This window comes from Hippopotamus amphibius, chromosome 3, assembly GCF_030028045.1.
Source record: "Hippopotamus amphibius kiboko isolate mHipAmp2 chromosome 3, mHipAmp2.hap2, whole genome shotgun sequence".
NCBI classification, from domain to species: domain Eukaryota; kingdom Metazoa; phylum Chordata; class Mammalia; order Artiodactyla; family Hippopotamidae; genus Hippopotamus; species Hippopotamus amphibius.
This window is the reverse complement of record NC_080188.1, coordinates 175,480,009-175,497,772: the sequence shown is the minus strand read 5'-3', so window position 1 is coordinate 175,497,772 and position 17,764 is coordinate 175,480,009. Positions and strand designations below refer to the sequence as shown.

At 33.9% G+C, this 17,764-nt stretch overlaps 1 protein-coding gene across 4 annotated transcripts in view; it reads left to right on the top strand.

Annotated features, from left to right (window-relative positions):
• The window catches only part of RABGAP1L (RAB GTPase activating protein 1 like), a 665,842-nt gene that overhangs the window by 189,218 nt on the left and 458,860 nt on the right, over positions 1-17,764 (top strand). The window contains exon 14 of one of the 4 annotated variants that reach the window (XM_057728670.1): positions 3,970-4,817. The exons of the other annotated variants lie outside the window; for them this stretch is intronic. Within the exon in view, the coding sequence (XP_057584653.1) occupies positions 3,970-3,999 (30 nt within the window). The 3' untranslated portion in view covers positions 4,000-4,817. Of the gene's footprint in view, positions 1-3,969; positions 4,818-17,764 lie in introns of those variants that run through there. 4 annotated transcript variants of the gene reach the window in all.

Below are 17,764 nucleotides of genomic sequence, written 5' to 3'. Positions count from 1 at the left end.
TAATTTGATAAAGTGCAGAGAGCATGTGCTTAAACAATCAGAGAGTAAAAAGGGCAAAGTTGCAAGAATAAATTTGGTAGTTGCTGCCAAAAATCTTTTTTGGAATATAAATAAAAAACGAGTGGCCTGTTTTGAGATTCTGCAAGTTCTCTTTCTTTCTTTCTTTTTTTTTTTTAAGCTCTTTATTGGAATATAATTGCTTTACACTCTTGTTCCAGTTTTTGAGGTACACCAAAGTGAATCAGCTGCATTTATACATATATCCCCATATCCCCTCCCTCCCGTGGGTCCCTCCCACCCTCCCTATCCCAGCCCTCTAAGTCTTCACCCATCATCGAGTTAATCTCCGTATGTTATGCAGCAACTTCTCACTAGCTATTTCACATTGGGTAGTGTATACATGCCAATGCTACTCTCTCACTTCGTCCCAGCTTCCCCTTCGCCCCACCCCCATGCCGTGTCCTCAAGTCCGTTCTCTACATCTGCATCTTTATTCTTATCCTGTTCTCTGCTTTCTTGAGCATTGTATGGACGGATAAAGCTTCGCCGTGTTTATTTTTAGATTATTGGTACTGCTCAGAGGAAAGCCTGTCTTCTCTCTGTTGTCCAGTGTATTATTGTAGCAGATGGCTTTTTATAAAACATGTAGCTGAAGAAAAATTTTTACCCTATTTTAGTGGAATGTACTGTAATTATAACTACTGGACAGTCTCAAGAGGAAGTGTTTAAATTGGTATTTTTCTTATGATCGAATTAACACAGTGAATATTTAATTGAAAAGTCAAATTATGGTATCAGTTATGTATTTTTTAATTTAAGTTTCCACAGCTAACGTAAACTCTGTACATCATTTAGCCAGGTAGACATTTGCTTTTTCTTTACATAGTTTATTTTTTAAAAATTCAGTGCTGTATGTTCGTCAGATAACACTCAACACCAGTTTTGTTGAGAGGCAGGGCATTGCTTAATTACATAGCTGCTCTGTTCTCCGTCATTACCTTGTCTAGTTGTGAGAAATGAGCTTTTTGATAGAATGGGGTTACTCCTGCTGGGTCTGTACCATGGCTATTATAAAAGTCACAGACTCTTGTACTAGTATATTACTGATGTAGCCATAACATTTATAAAAATTTCTCCAGAAAATGTATACTTCTTTAAAATTTATTAACCAAAAAAAAAAAAAGTAAGAGTGGGGGCAAGAACAGTAAGGAATACTCACTGTGTTATAGTGTAATGACTTGAACATCTGCATACTAGGAGGTCTTTATTAAAGGAAACTAAGAATTATTGAGATTCTTTGAGAAAATGTGCCTTTTGTTTTCTCTTTTCTTGCATAATAAGGGCAATGGTTTCTTACTACATAATTATACCTTCGCTTATTCTTTTTTTCACAGCATAATTTTTATTAAATTTTCTTTGTTCTCATTACCTGAGGTGTTTCATTTTCTATCAAATTGATATTGACACCTACATGTGTAAAAACTACGATTATATATGTGAATCTGAGAAGTTCCCCCCAGCATTGATATGTTTCTGTAAAAATTTTAAAATATATTCTTAATTGTTTTCATGTACTTAAGTGATAATGTTCTGCTAATAATAAGTGTTGTTTTTGTTATTCTTTAAACATAGTAAATAGTTTTGAGGTAAATTAAGGAAAAGATGATTTTCTCATGAGTTAGAATAGGAGTACACTGTTTTGAGGGAAGACTTTTGGGCTATTGCTGAGCATAAATCAGTGGCATAAAAGCTATATTTATAGCTATAGAATTAAGGTTAAGAGGAAAGCACTGATATTTTTCTTAAATCTCACAAATTTTCAAGAGCCTGAGATTATAATGATTCCTGGATCCCAATTTCATAACAACTTTATTGGACTTATCTGCACGTTTCTAGAGCGTATTTATATTTTATTGGGTAATATGGTGTGATGAGTTTTCTCCAGGGTTTTGCTTTGGCTTTGATTTACTTTTCCATTCAAATTTATGTTTAGATGTGTTTGCCATTAATTAGTGCCAAGGTTAAAAAAAAAAGGGAGAGACAGCAGATACTATGAGAAAGGCACCAACCCCCCCCCCGCCCCCGACATATTACATGTTTCTGCTTGTATTTTGGTGACACTTCTATTCGCAGCTTCTTACTTGATTACTTCTTGAATTTCTCAGTATCTTCTCTTTCTCTTTTTGTGTCTCTTTATAGTTTATATTTCTTTGTCTCTCCATCATATCTTTCATTCTCTTTATTACCTGCCTCCCTTAACTGTCATAGCGTAGCTCTGAAAAGTGTTTTTTTTTAAATTATTTGTTGTTTTACATTTGCTGGGTTTCATATTCCCTGTGAATTTCTCAGATTAGGCTGCTTTTTACTTGCATGGCTTTTAGTTGATTTTTAAACTGACAAAACAGTAGACTGTGTCATCATAGAGTAGAGAAACTGTCATTTTGTTGTACTTTGCAGCTCCAGAGCCTGGCCTTAGCCCTTAATAAATATTTGTTGAATGACTATGTGAATTAAATTCTATAGGTCAGTGCTCCATGACTGGGGGAAAAAAAAAGTGTAGGGGTTAATGGCTATGGCATTGTAAGTGAAGATTTGGATTAGAAGTTATGAATGTTGGTTTGGTTTTTTTTTTTTTTAAATAGAACATTTCAGGGCTTCCTAGATGGCGCAGTGGTTAAGAATCTGCCTGTCAATGCGGGGGATACGGGTTCAATCCCTGCCCCAGGAAGATCCCACATGCCGTGGAGCAGCTAAGCCCGTGCACCACAACTATTAAGCCTGCGCTTTAGAGCCTGTGAGCCACAACTACTGAGCCCATGTGCTACAACTACTGAAGCCCACACGCCTAGAGCCCGTGCTGCACAGCAAGAGAAGCCACAGCAATGAGGAGCCCGCGCACCACAACGAAGAGTAGCCCCCACTCACTGCAACTAAAGAAAGCCCGTGCACAGCAAAAAAAAAAAAAAAAAAAAAAAAAAGACCCAACACAGCCAATAAAATAAATAAATAAATAAATAAATAAATAAATTTATTAAATAAATAAATAAATAAACAAATAAACAGAACATTTCAAGTTATAGACCAGAGCTGATTAATTGAAGTCTCACTTTTTCAATCACATTTAATGAGTAGCTCTTAGGGACCAGAAAGAGGACTAGTCCTTGAAAAGTTGTCTTTTTAATGTATTCTTTTTTGTTATAATTACTTCTTCCGAGCTTATGAAGTTGATATGTAATTATTAATATGCACACACAAAGACCCCAAAATATGAAATGGAATATGTCTCCTGTTGCAAAATCATCAGAGCTCCTGTGTTTTCCATGAAATAGAAAAAAACAAACAAATGCAAAAAACCCAAAAATCCACTGAGTAAATTTAAGGTTATTGTGGGCCTTAGAAAAAATTAGTTTCTTTGTGAAATTTCTTGAGCTACTTTAAGAAGATACTAGATAAATAGCATATTGGGGATACTATTGATGCTACAAAATTTTTTCAGACTTTAAAGCTTATTTTATAAACTGGCTTTTGATTTAATTAATATAATCACTCCATAGAGTGTTTCAAGCACAGTATTGTAAGTAATTGATTCAACATGTTGCAATTTTAAAAGAGTATTTATACCATAGCAACTTATTATGATTCTCATTTGGTTCCTTTTTTTCTCTGTATTAAATCTCTATTTTTTCCAGCATCACAATTTAGTATTTTTTCAGTTATACTGTACTTCTATTAAGCATACAATAGACTTTAATTTTTTACAGACTTTTTTTTTCCTAATGAATGATGCATAGACTAGGTAAAAGTTGCTCAGAACATTTTAACTCCTGGATTGGAATATTATGGGTATGCATACTTTTTTCTACAAGAGAGAACTTTATTTGTTACTACTGTCAGAATAATTCAATCACTTCTACCCTTTAAGAAGATGATCTCTGACATGTTTATAAAAGCTACTTAATCTTTTAATAGATGACTGATTTTTTGAAGACAGCATCATGAAGCTTTTACCTTGACACCTGCAAAGATGATGTGGAAAGGAGCAATTCCATTGAACTCTTTAAACCTTCAGTTCTTGTATGAAAAAGTATAATGGTAATTTTTAATTGAATGATTTTCTTAATTTTTCTACCCATCTGTCTAGTTGGTACTTAGGTACTAGGTTCTGTCTTTTCATACATATTATTTAATCAAAGTCTCGGAGGCTCTCTTACTTTACTTTCTAGGGACCTCAGAGCTTTACTTTGAAGGGTTTCAGAGCTCAAGTATGTGCAAAGATGATTTAGGTATGTTTATAAAATTCCTGTCTCGTTCAGTCCTATAGAGTTGATCATGCAGTCAAAAGAGAAATTGATCTTATTACATATTGTTTAGAATCAAGATTTTCCAAGTAAATAAAACTATACCAGAACCTTAAATTAAGGAGGTGAAGGAATTCCTCTAGATACTCTGAGTGTTCTTTTGTCCTGTTGGGGCTGATGACATACCTCTCCACGTTGAGCTGTAGTTTTTCCGACTCACTTTTGCTGAGAAAAGATCCTTTCCCATTTGAACAGAAAATAGATTGAGCTTCATCTTAGAGAAAAGATGGTACTTAGTAGTACCCTGAGGAGAATTGCTATCCCAGTGGCACAGTGTAGTCTTGCATTAAGTGTTCTGGGACTAATTAATCAGGAAACAACTGTAATTAAAAAGGAACTGCTCATCAGCTGCCTGCTCAGGCGGTTTCACAGAAAGAAACTGTAGACTTAGCTGCTTGCTCTCTAGCTTCTAGCAACATTCTTTAACTGCTTATGTCCCAAGTGAAAGGGTAATTTAAGGATTTCTAACAGATTATTTTGTACTAATAAACTTTGATATTTAATGGACTTGTTTTCAGATGTAAATTTACATAATAGCAATAATTCTGGAGTTAGAATATTTTGGTTGATCTGCAGAGCTTTTTAACTTGTAATCTTATGTTTTTTAAATCCTGGAACAAACCGTGCTGCATAGAAAGAATCGTAGTAGATAACATTTGGGTTTGTATGCAGCTATATATAAATATAAACATATATATGGCAACAAGATCAAAATAAACATAAATATCAACAATGATTAGTGAATTTATCTATTTAAATCACACTGGCATTTCTGTTAGCTTAGCAGTTTACTTGGCTTACCTGAAGTCGTCTTAGAGAATTACTATATAAAAGAAAGTGCTTCACAAGGTATGTGCTTTGTGTATGTATTATATGTCTTGTTTCCCAGGCTGGTTTATGTCTGTGTGATGATTATTATATCCAGCTTATCAGATATTTCTTAATTTACCAAATGGTATAATTATGAACTACTAATGAGAACTTATAATATTTCCTGATGTTGCTTTTGTTAATTTCACTTCCTATCTTTTGATATGTCCTAATACATATACAGAGGTATATTAGTTTCTAAAATGGGCAGGTAATTGGAAAAACTAGGAAGATAAGAGCTGGAAGGCTACCTGCTGTAAGGGCAGGAGTTGTAACTTACTCTTCCTTGTAGCCTCACCACCCTCCCATTCCCACCCCTGGCATGTGGTAAAGTCAGAACATATTTTTATGAAGCTAATTTTAATTGTGGCCTTTTGGGGATCAGTTTATTCTTTGTCAGTATTTCAACTCAGTTGTAGTTCAGGATGGTAAATCTTGTACAAATGATTGCTGGTACAACATAATCTAATATTTACAAGCCTCATGGCATGCTTAGCGAGGGCAAACATAGTCTTATGAAGGAGTAATTGCTTTTTAAAGGTAGGTGAATTTGTATCAGACTTGTAGTTTGTTTAAACAAAGGAAGAAAAGTTATTAACTCCCAAATGCCACTAAACTATATGATATGTGATGTGTCAGTTGAGGGCAAGACAGTGTCTTGAACAAGAATGGTATTAAAGCCAGGAGCCATAGCTTTTATTCAGGTTTTATATCTGGTCTTATTTTTGTTTAGGATTTTCTTTGAACTTTAGGTATGTGTATTTGTGTAAATATTCACCTTATTTGAAATATGCTCATATGTTTAACACATTAATTTTAAGAACTGATTTAGAAACATTTATTAATTTATCTTTATGACTTATCTGGAATAGATTGATTTCAAGTAATAGTATTACAAGCTAATGCAGAACTGTAAAAGTTTAAATATTCAGCCCAAGGTCAAATGTGTGTCAGAACTGGAAATAAAAACTAGACTAACCTTAATTTATTTGTGGTTTCTAATTCTTTTTTTGATGTTTTGCATCAAACATTGCTTGGAGCATACAGTCAAAGAGAATATTTCTTCTTTATATTGTGATAATACTGCAGGCTTATGAGAGTTTTCATCAATTAATACTGCCTCCTGAGACTAAACACTGAGAAGCATCTTTCTGGCTTTCCAGAGCTGGCCTTTCGAATGCTGAGGCAAGACAGCACATGTGTAGAACTTGTTTTGTTATCTGGGTTGCTCACCAGTGTTCATACCTACCCTCTAGGTGTACACATGGCAGTGATGAAAACTGTGCCTCACTCCAAAATGATGCCAAACTGTTCCAAATTAGGCAGTCAAGTCACTTACTTTTTTTAGGTAACAGGTCATCTTCAGATTTAGCAAGGTAGTAGATGTTATTTCCATTTATATTGTTTGTGGAACTCTACATAAAATGATTTTATTACCATATAAGAGAGATTTTCTTGGTATTAAATTCTGTCCAGTTTGTACCAAATTTGTTGATGTCTTCAGTCACTGACAGTTCTGGAATATAGGGTCCTCTGGTGGCTTATTAATACTTTGAGAGAATGGTTACAATTAAATCATTACTATGTCTTTTTATTCTGGAGATAGAGATGTTTTTTTGACAATGCCTGCAGCAGTGAAGCATCCTTGAAAAACGAGAGAAACCCATGTCTTATCTTGCTAATTTTAAGGGTTAAGAGTCGTATGATGCCTCAGGGGCACTCCAAAGAGTCTTTAGTCCCATGAAAATATGTCAGGAAAACTAAATGCCAACATTATGTCACTTTGATCCTATGTAGAGTATAAACTTAGAATACAATCTAAGATGCCAATTCCATATCCCTCTGCAAGTTTTGATTTAATCATTAAATACTGTCAGTTCTTGAGAATCTGTTTTTGGCTTGTTTGTATTCAGTTTTAACTTCACCATTACCTTTTTTTCTTTTTGTCAGAAACGTTACCTAGGACAGACCTCCACATTTAATGGACATTCAGAATACCTGTGGATCTTGTTAAAACGCAGATTCTGATTCAGTAGGTCTGGGATGGGGATTGCGATTCTCAATTCTAACAACCCGTCAGGTGTTGCCAACACTGCTACTGGTCCATGAACCACAATTTGAGTAGCAAAGGTCTGGGTCCTAGACCTTAAACTCTAACATGTTTCTGAAATACTTTTTGAATGATTATTAGCTCAGTGAATGTCTGTAATCATCCCTGGCTTGTTTTAGTTAAGAAAGATAAATATGCTAAAAAAATCACAATGTAGTTTACTATTTACTATAAAATAGTTAATTTTTAAAAATAATCATGGATAGCCTTCAATAATAGAGAGTTTACAGATGGACAGATGAGACAATATAATTTAAAAAGTAAAATAGTTATACAGTAGTTCCTTACCAAAAGAATATCATGTAAATAAATATAAAATGGGTTAAACATAGTTGCCTTGGTTTAGGATTTTTTCCTTAATTTATGCTTTATGTAACAAACAAATCATCTGATACTTGGCTTTTACTTGATGGAAAAGAAGGAAGGAAAGTCAGAGAATCAAAGAAGTAGAAGATGATTCTTTTGAACAATTTTTCTCTCCTGGGTTTTGGCTGTCTACTCTCATTTCTGATTCAAGCTTCTTTAATTCTCAAAATGTGTGGAGCCTTTTATTCCACTTGAGCCTAAAGAACAAGAATAAAATTTTGCTTCCATTAATCTTCATTCCTGTACTACTCGACCCATCACGTTTAAAACCGTAATACTTTTTACTTCCTAGGAAGATAAGTCCTGTTTCCCGTTCCTTCTGTCAGGTTGTATTGGAGAAGAGTCCTTTAATGAGAGAGCCGACCGCATTAATTTGAAATATTCTATCATGGAGATAGTAGCTTAACACAGAGTTTGAGGTTATTGGAGGGCTTTTTTCTTTTCTTTTTTCTGTTTGTAAATGGGTGAATATGTAGCCAGAAAGATACTGTGACAAACGGTCCTCTGGGAAAACCTGGCCAGTGTCTTCGCTGTGGAAGTAAATTGACGCATATTAAATGCATGCACCCCAAAGCCTCTTTGTGTTACCTTTTAGAAATCACCCCCAGGAAGAAAATGAGTTTAGATATTATTCATGACATATTTGATCATGACGTATATAATTATATGAATCTTGAACATACTACATGTTAATCTAGATTATTGATTTAGAGACCATTCGGTTGAATGTTACTAATTTAATTTGTTGAAATGCTTTTTAAATGACACTCATCATTCAAGACATGTTTGGTATTATGCTGAATACCCAAGAGGATTTATAAACTAGCTTTTAATTTTCATTTCTAATATACCTTTCATCTTTCCCTTTTATGCTACTGAGTTTTGTTTTAGTATCCAGTGTGGATTCAGATTTTTGGGCCTGCAGCATATATAATTTTTTGGGGGGTGGGGTGGGGGAGAAGCTTTTTAAGGAAGATAACTTTTTTTCTCTCAAATTTTACCAAAGCATATAATGATGTGAACATATTTCTGGGGCCCTTCCAGAACAGAATGAAGCTTGAGCTAACTTTTATCTTCTGCCAGTATCTCAAGCTGAGAAAATACTTTGTACTTTTTTCCTGTTGAAGTGCAGTCCAGTATCTTTGGAAAGAGCATAGTTAGGATTCAGACATGGGCTTTCTTCATCTTTGCTATTGCTAGAGTCCTAGGTACATCTTTCTCTAAGACAACAACAGTAATTTTCTCAATGGTCTTCCCACTTCTACTTTTTCACACCCTGCCCCCTTCTCTACAGCCTGTTTTCCATATTATGGCCAGAAAATGCTTTTTAAAAAAAACTTTCATTGATGCATTTAGGATAAAGAACAAAATCCAGGTATTTATTACTATTTTCAGGGTCCTTCATTCATTCCTGACGATTCACGTTTTCTCTCTGCTGTCATTTCCCTTGAGCCTTTCTTTAGCATTTCTTACGGTGCAGGTCTGTTGATAACAACATTGTTTTCCATTATCTGAAAACGTCTTTATTTTGCGTTTATTCTTGAAGGGTATTTTTCCTGGATATAGACTATTGGGTTGACAGTTTTTTCTTTCAGCACTGTGAGGATGTCATTCACTGCCTTTGGCTTCCATAATTCCTGTTGAAACTAAATGATCATTTCAGAGTCCGTTTTACGGGCATGTGACCTGTGCAGGTGCATAGGGCCCCAGACTTAGAAAGGATCTGTGATTGGTTACATTTTCTGCTGTTGCTGTCTTGAAATTCTTTATAGTTTTGAACAGTGGGCCCCATATATTCGTTCTGCACTGACACCCACAAATCACATAGCTGGTCTTGCCTCATTCATACCCCCAGTATGTAATACGTTGTCTTTCTTTGGCTGCTTTCAGATTTTATTTTCCACTTTAGTTTTCAACAGTTTGACTATGATATGCTTAGGCATGGTTTTCTTCATGTTAATCCTGCTTGGGGCTGTAAGTCTATAAATTTATGTCTTTCACCAGATTTGGAAAAATTGGGGGCATTATTTTTTTTAAATATCTTTTACTCCCCAATTTTTTCCTCTACTACTGGGATTCTAAGTATTCGTATTATACCTGCACAGCTCTGGAGTTCTTTTTTTTGTCAGTTGTTTTTCTTTTCAGATAGGATAATTTTGGTTGATTTTCCTTCAGGTTTACTTACATTTTATTTTTTATCTCAATTCTTAGCCCATCTAGTGAATTTTTATTGCATGTTTATATTCTAGAATTTTCATTTGGATCTTTTTTATATTTGTTTCTCTATTGAAATTTCTTCTCTTTTTATTATTCATTGCAAGTATAATTTTCTTTCCATCACTGAGCATACTTTAATAGCCTCTTTTTTCCCTTGAGAAGATATGTTTAATAAAACAGACTAAAAATGAGGTGATGGTGACGCTGAAGTGAAGAGAAAAAACATAATAATATATTTAATCAGGATATAGTTGTTATATAGAAATGTTTTTAACTTTTTAAAAGTAATTTAAGTTTCTGAACATATTTTTAACTGATGCTGGGGCCACTTTGCTGATAGCTCCATGTAGACCATGCTTATTCACGGAATACATTTTAAAAATGTTATTTTTATTTTTATTTTTTTATAAGGTAACAGAATTGATTCACAAAATCTTGTGCATGAATGAGGCCCAATATCACCTTGTGATATAAACAGAATAACTATTTCACATAGACAACAGTTTCTGTGAATAAAAGCATTCAGGATGAAAAGCAATTTACTTATTTATAGATATGTAATAACATCTTAAAAGTCCTTGTCTGATAATTTCAACATTTGAATCATCTTAAAATTGGCTTCTTTTGATTGCCTTTTCCTTTGCAAATTGGGTTACAGTTTCTTGGTATTTGTTTGTCAAATAATTTTGGAATTCTATTCTGGAAAGTGTGAATGTTACAAGTGTATCGATTTTTTGTCTTAGCAAGTGTTAACTTTGTTCTACTTAAACTGTAAACTGTCTTGCCTGTAATGGTCATCTGCCCAATTCTCAGTTCAGTCCATTTATCTTGAGCCTACCAGTTTGTAGTCTATGTGCTTGATTTGGAGGTTACCCAGAGACTTGGGCAGATGTTATACACAGAATTTAGGGTTGTCATTTTCTGGTTCTTTTCTCCCATTATTTCCCTCCTCATTCTGTGGCAGTTGTAGTTATCCTGGGTATTGTCTCTGGTTCCTCAGTCAAAAAAGATACAGTAGCAGGCTTTCCTTTAGAACTTAAGTCACCCTGCATCACATTGTGAATGTGGCCTGCCTTCAGGCCAAAGCTGCAAAAAGGTGAACTTAGCTATTCCCTTTCTCCAAGTTTTGACTACCTCTCCAGCGTATGCCTGCTCTTCTTCTCTCTCTAGAGCCCTCAGTGAGTTGTTTTTTTTGTATTTATTCTAGAGCTTGTATTTGGTCTGTTAGGGCTTGCCCTATCATACCAGAAGTATAGCTCCTGTATGTATCAAGCTTTAGTACTTTTGAAGAGAAGCAGCAGTGATTCTTTTGAGGCTTACTAGCATAGAGTGTTAAGAAGGTAGAAATTTTACAATTTTTATAATTATAGTTATCATATTAAATTACATTTAAATATAAATATTAATGATATATAATAATGATAGTTAATAATTTTGAGTATTTATTATTGGATGTATTAACTTATTTAATCTTACTCTATGAGGTTGCTATTGAAGCACAAAGATTTTATATAACTTGCCCCAAATCATAAACAGTAGAGCTGTCTGGTTTAAGAGCGCATGCTTTAGATTACTTTTCATAAGGAAAAAAAAGAGCTTTCTGTGGTTTCTTTCAGTTTGGAGACTTGTGTATTATAAATATAACAAACAAGAATCTCTCCTCTGCCTATTGGGAGAGAATTGCCTTTTGTCTAGTCTTCCTGTGCCTGATTAAGAAGGGTCATCAAGACTTAAGTAATTTTTTTTTTAACATTTGAACAACTTCCAAAAAAAGTTTTCAGAATAGAAACTTAAATTCATAGTAATAAGAATAATCATTTGTTATTTATTTCATATCTGTCTTAGTCCATTTTGGTTATTATAACAAAACACCATAAAGTGGGTGGCTTATAAACAACAGATATTTACTTCTCACGGTTTTGGAGGCTAGGAATTCCAAGATCATGGCACTGGCAGATTCAGTGTCTGATGAAGGCCCACTTCCTGATTCATAGATGGTACCTTCTTGCTTCGTCCCCACATGGTAGAAGGGGCAAGCTTTCTTGGACTGCATTTATAATCACTTCCTAAAGGCCTCATTTCCTAATATTTTACAATTCAGGTTTCAATATATGACTTTTGTTGGGAAATAAACATTAAGTTCATAGAAATAGCCCTTCATAGTTTATAAAATTATTTATATATAGTTTCTAATTTTATCCTTATGAAAACCTCATACAATACTGAGTTAGACCAGTAATAATTCTACCCCCTTTATTGATGTGGGAATAGAGGCCCAATGGAAGTTACATGAAGTGGCCTTATGTTGGTCAGGTATCCATTCTTCTTTGACTTAAATCTGCTTTAAAATATTTTCCTTTAAGTATTAGTAAAAATAATGGCATTTTTAACATACTTTATATTTTTCTCATAATGTTTTGTAAATATTTTCTCAATTAATATTCCAAGTAACCATCTGGGATAAGCAAAACAATTGGTGCATTACCCTATTTTCAGATGAGAAATCAAAGATATGAGAACTTATTTGTATGGGATACATAGTACATAGTGATAATTTTAAGATCTGAAGCTATAGCCTAGATCTCCAACACTAAGTTCTGGATCCATTCTTCTATACCACACTGTCTTCTTTTGCTTATAGATGACTGTGCTGGTGTAGACCACATACTTATAGGACCAACATTTTCCCATAGTATCTTTAGACTGCACCTGACATTGTGGGAAGCACTTAACACTTTATTGAATCGACAGATAATGAATACAAATAACTATTTTGACACTGCCTCCTGATGTCTTTTGGACTTTTCTTTATTCTCTTCTGAAAAATGTACTATGAATAAAACTGCTTTTTCTTTATCTCAAAATGAACTGCACAGTATTTCCAAAATGCTATGTACCTATACTTTGAATTTCGAGTCAACTAATAAAAAAATTTAAAAGATTTCTGGGCCAAAGGGGCTATTTAAATGCTAAGTAATATGCTTTGGGATGAAAATGCATTATAAATATTTGTATTTAATAATTTTTCTAAAATTCCTCTTTGGAAATCTTTTGAACATTTCTTCCTTTGTTTGCTCCTCTCTCTCTTCCTTTCCCCCCCTCCTTCCTTTCTTTCCTCCCTTTTTCCCTTCTTAGTATAGAGTACTATTCTGTAAAAGCTGTATTCTGTCTTTTGCCAAGCCCTCGAATCTAATTTTGGAACAACTTCTGTAGGTAATTTAAGTACAGAAGGCAGACTAAGTGTTCATTTTACTTTTGATTTATATATGACATCTGTTTAGAACTAAACTTTCTCTCTTTTCAGAAACAGGAAAAAAATTGTTTTGGGATATATAGGCCAAAGGCAAATGATCTGAGAAGTAAGCATCCTTGTTCCTAAAGGAAAAGTCATTTCAGTTTATAAGAAAAGATTTTTGACCAAAACCAAAGGGTTTAAAAAAGAAAGCATGGTATACAGTAGTCTCTCAAGAAGTTTAGTGAATGATGAGTGAAGAGAAATGTGTGTCTACGTTTTTATGGCCTACCTAGAATATAGGATATATCTTTTTTCTTTTTAACCCACTACCAAAGAGATGCTGTAAAATTGCTGTCTTCAGTAGTATTGGCCTAGAACAAGATGTGCTTATGGTGTGAAAGTAATAACCTTTATGTGTCTTACGCTCAGACTTCATGCCTTTAGGGTCAGTAGAGATCCTGGCTCCTAGTTTAACTTCTGCTACTTTTCCATTCTCAACCTGGCATTTTAAATTAGTAGACTGCAGATTTAGCCTTCATGTATTTCCTCAAGTCCGTGTCATTTCTGTATTTCTGTAGTTGTTAAATGCTTTTTGATAGTGGTAAAATACACATTTTATTGAGTTTTAGAAATGTTTTATCATATACTTTTCAGACTTTAATGCAAGGCATCTCAGTCACATGTACTCAACCATATTTTAAATAAACAAATAATAACTGTCTTTTAAATCACAATTGCTGGGGAAAAAAAGTGCTGCGTTATTTAAACCACATTCAATACAGTAATCTTCTTGAAATTACACTCTTTCTGAAGTGTCTTATTGCTACTATGAAATAAAAAGAGGAATAAATTCCAGCCTTCATTGCATTTTATTGACCTGTATATAGCATCATCTGTGACGTACCTTTATGTTCCATTTGTGCCTGTGATTAACACCTTATTGGCGTTATTATCGTTATAAAATTGTCATGTATGATGGAATGCAAGCTTTTGTGGAATTAAAGTAAGCCAACAATAGGATTACGATTTAACATTTAGAACAGAATGGTTAGTTCCTCCTTGTTGGTCAGTGTAAGTAAATAATAGGGGACTGTCTACCTTTTGTTCCCTTTTTCTTTCTCTCTGTTTCAGTTGGTAAGGAACACTGTTACATACAGAATATCATTTGAGATGTTTAAGCCATCAGCCACAGCATTGGGAATCTTTTTGTCACGTTGAGGTTTTTCATTGGAATTTGTTACAGCATTTGTTGTAAATAGGATTTGACTTGTAAAGCCAACAGATACCGTAGTATGTTATTCTTTGTTAGTAGTTTTCTGTAAACTCTCATGTCTAGTCTTTGTGTTCGAGCCCACATTTGTTATATTCTTAATAGACACCATTTTGGAGGTAAGAATTTCAGGGCTCTCAGGAACTCTAAAAAAGGATCTAGTGCTGCTAGTGTGTGCTTCATATGGTAAGCATCTCATTTCATAAATGAGGCATATTAGGCATTTGGGACTGGGAGAAGGCAAGGGTCTTTCTCCACATTATGCAATGAATAAGTGAGCTAGAGCTTTCTTCTCATTTCCAGTAGCGTTTGGCTAAGACATGAAGAGCATTTACAACTATTGTATTCAAAATTCTCCACAAACTTGAATTCTTATGTAAAGCACCCCTCTGAATATAAGGAGCAAATGAGACATAGCCTAATATTTTTAATTTTAATAGATTAAAAAAGTAAATAAAACAAAACAGAAACAAACACCATAGTCTGATTGTCCTGTCTCTTGTCTTATGTTAACGGTGGGCTTTCGACCAGTGTTTTCTGTAAATATAGTTAATCCTCATGTTACCTAGTAATTGACAGTTTTCTCTTGATGCTGTTCCTTTTGATTAAATTCATTTTATGCAAAGTTAAAATTGATAAACGTAAAGACATCCTATGGATATTGGGTAAATGGTTTGTCTGAAAATTTCCAAAACTTTTCTAACACCCTTTTTGTGTGCAGACAAAAACCTTAATTGTAGTAGTGCCATGCATCTAGTTTACTAGGAAGCTCAAAGGATTAGAGTTATATTTATAATTAACTTTTATCTACTTAGAGAGAAGAAACTTTACTGGTGGAATAACACTTATTATTGTAATTGTTATTGCTCGAAAGGCATAATCTTACTGTGTGTTACAGTCAATTAGCCACTATCATTCTCATGAAGCTCTATAAGAAACTTTCCATATTTAATACCTTTGCTCTTGAATAACACCAATAATTTCATTTCCCTTTGGGGCATACAGCTGTTTCCAGCCTACTCAGTGTCATGTCAGGGCATAAAATCATCTTGACAGAAAGTTCTAAATTATAAATAGTCCCATAATGACATTCAGCTTGGGTGGTACATTTATAAAAGGAGTTATTAAAGAAAATGTCATTCTAACCCGTTACTATAACTAGAATCCTTCACAATTCTGCAGCCATCTTTTGGTACAGAAATTTGATAATATTTGCATATGTAAGCATTTAAACAAGACTGTTAAATTTACAAGTATAAAGACATACTAAGGATGTTGAATAAACAGCTCCTAAAATTTTCTAAAACTTTTCTATCACAAATACATCTTAATACATGTTTTTTCCCTGTCAAGACTGCTGAAAGACTCCAAGGTTTTGATACTATTCAAATAGCACAGCACAGGAAATGTATGATAAAAGAAAAAATATATGATAAAAAAATATATATGATAAAAGAAAACAAAGAATCAGAGGTTAATTTATCTTATTGTTATCTTACAAGCAACTTTAGAATATTGGGTATTGAACAAAATTCTGTGAGCACATTTTTTTCTATTGTAAATGTTGATTATAAATTACTTGGTGTTAGTGTTCTGGTTTTTAAATACCCAATTAAGTCTACCTTACTGGCACATTTAAATCCAATGAGAATCTACTTTTAACCCAGGCATATTTTTCTTAGAAGAAATCATATTTTTTCAAAAAACCTTCAATTTTAAATATTTAACTATTTCTAGAAAGCATCTTTCTATTTTATACGGCTTGTGTATCAGGTTATTTCAGCACCTGAAGGTAGGGATAGGTGAGAGAGTGAATGGGAAAAGCGGAGGATTGTAACTTGTGTAATATGAGTTCATGTTACACAGCTACACTTATTAAACCTGTGTTACAGTTGTCACTGTAAACGTCTAAAGCATTGCTGGGTTGAAGCTGGCTTTGTGAAGTTGTCAGTATTAGATCAACAGAACATCTAATCTCTGGGTGTGTGTGTGGCTGTGTGTATACAGAGAGAGAGAGAGAGACAGAGAGAGAGAGAGTCTCCATGTTTATAGACATTCCTTTTATTGAAAGTCCTGTTCCCCCATCTCAGGAGTTTGTAAACATTGTTGCTTGGTGCTTCCTAGTGGGCCCCAAATTACCCAAACCAACCGCTGATCCCCACTTCAAACCTCTAATTCAGTTTTTAATCACATTTTCTTCTTTGATCTCATAATCCTTCTCAATAACGACATTTTCTTACGAAGCTTCTGCCAGTTTAGCAACATTTATTCCTCTTTTAGGCATGACTTGAAAACAGCATAATAGGTTTATTCTTTCCTTTCTCAGTTTCTGTCTCTTAAAAGTGATTTCTGTCAGAGGTTCAATATTCTGAGCTGCTCTCTATGCTACCTGATCACTTTAGCCACTTAGCTTTGAAATTTTCTGGTGAAAAATAAAGTTGTGCTGGCAGATGTAGGTCAATTCGTTTGATTTCTCATTTTCCTCATTCCCCCATAACATGACCCAAGGATGATGAGACAGTATAATATTTTTAGCTTTCTTTCAAAAAGCTTTATATTTTGGATAATTTTAAGCCACATTAATTCGTGATATTTTAAGAGAATCCTGCTGTTTATTCTAGATTAGACTCCACATTTATAAAATAATCTTTTGTGTTGCTATTTAGCAGAAGGGGAGCAAAAATCAATCAATTTGATTTATTTAGCAAATATTATTATCTTCTATTATGTACTAGGCACTGTGCTTGCCGCTCAGAGTAACAGTAGTGAAAGATATTTTCAGAGGAGCTTATAACCTAGTGAAGAATGGTTAAATATACTTAAACCTTTCTTGTCTGGTGAATTAAATTGATAAGTAAATTATTTTAGGTCCCTGCAACAGAATTGTAATGATCTTGTGGTTAATACATCCCTGGTCTGAGGGTTTGAGGATTTTCATTTCATTCCTTTCTGTGGATATTTCCTCTTCCATCATATTTTTAATGTGATCTTGAGTAAGCCATACAAAATTTTATAAAGTCAGTAATGTCGTTGATAAAGTATTATGAGACCTTTGGGGGAAATTTCTGGATCGACAGAAATATTATCCATTCAACAAACACATTCTGAGTATCTATGATTGAAGCACTGTGTATTAGGCTCAAAGAAAAATGAGATGATTGTCTGGGTCTAGGAGCTGACAGTGCAGTGTGTGGGGTGGAAATGTATTGTATTGCCAGAGTACTTAGTTTGAATAATATGCCACACCATTTCATGGGGAATAAAGTCCTCAACGGTCCCCTCCCACCAGTGTTGACTATAAATGTTATTTCAGTGTTATCTAAATATGTATCATATGT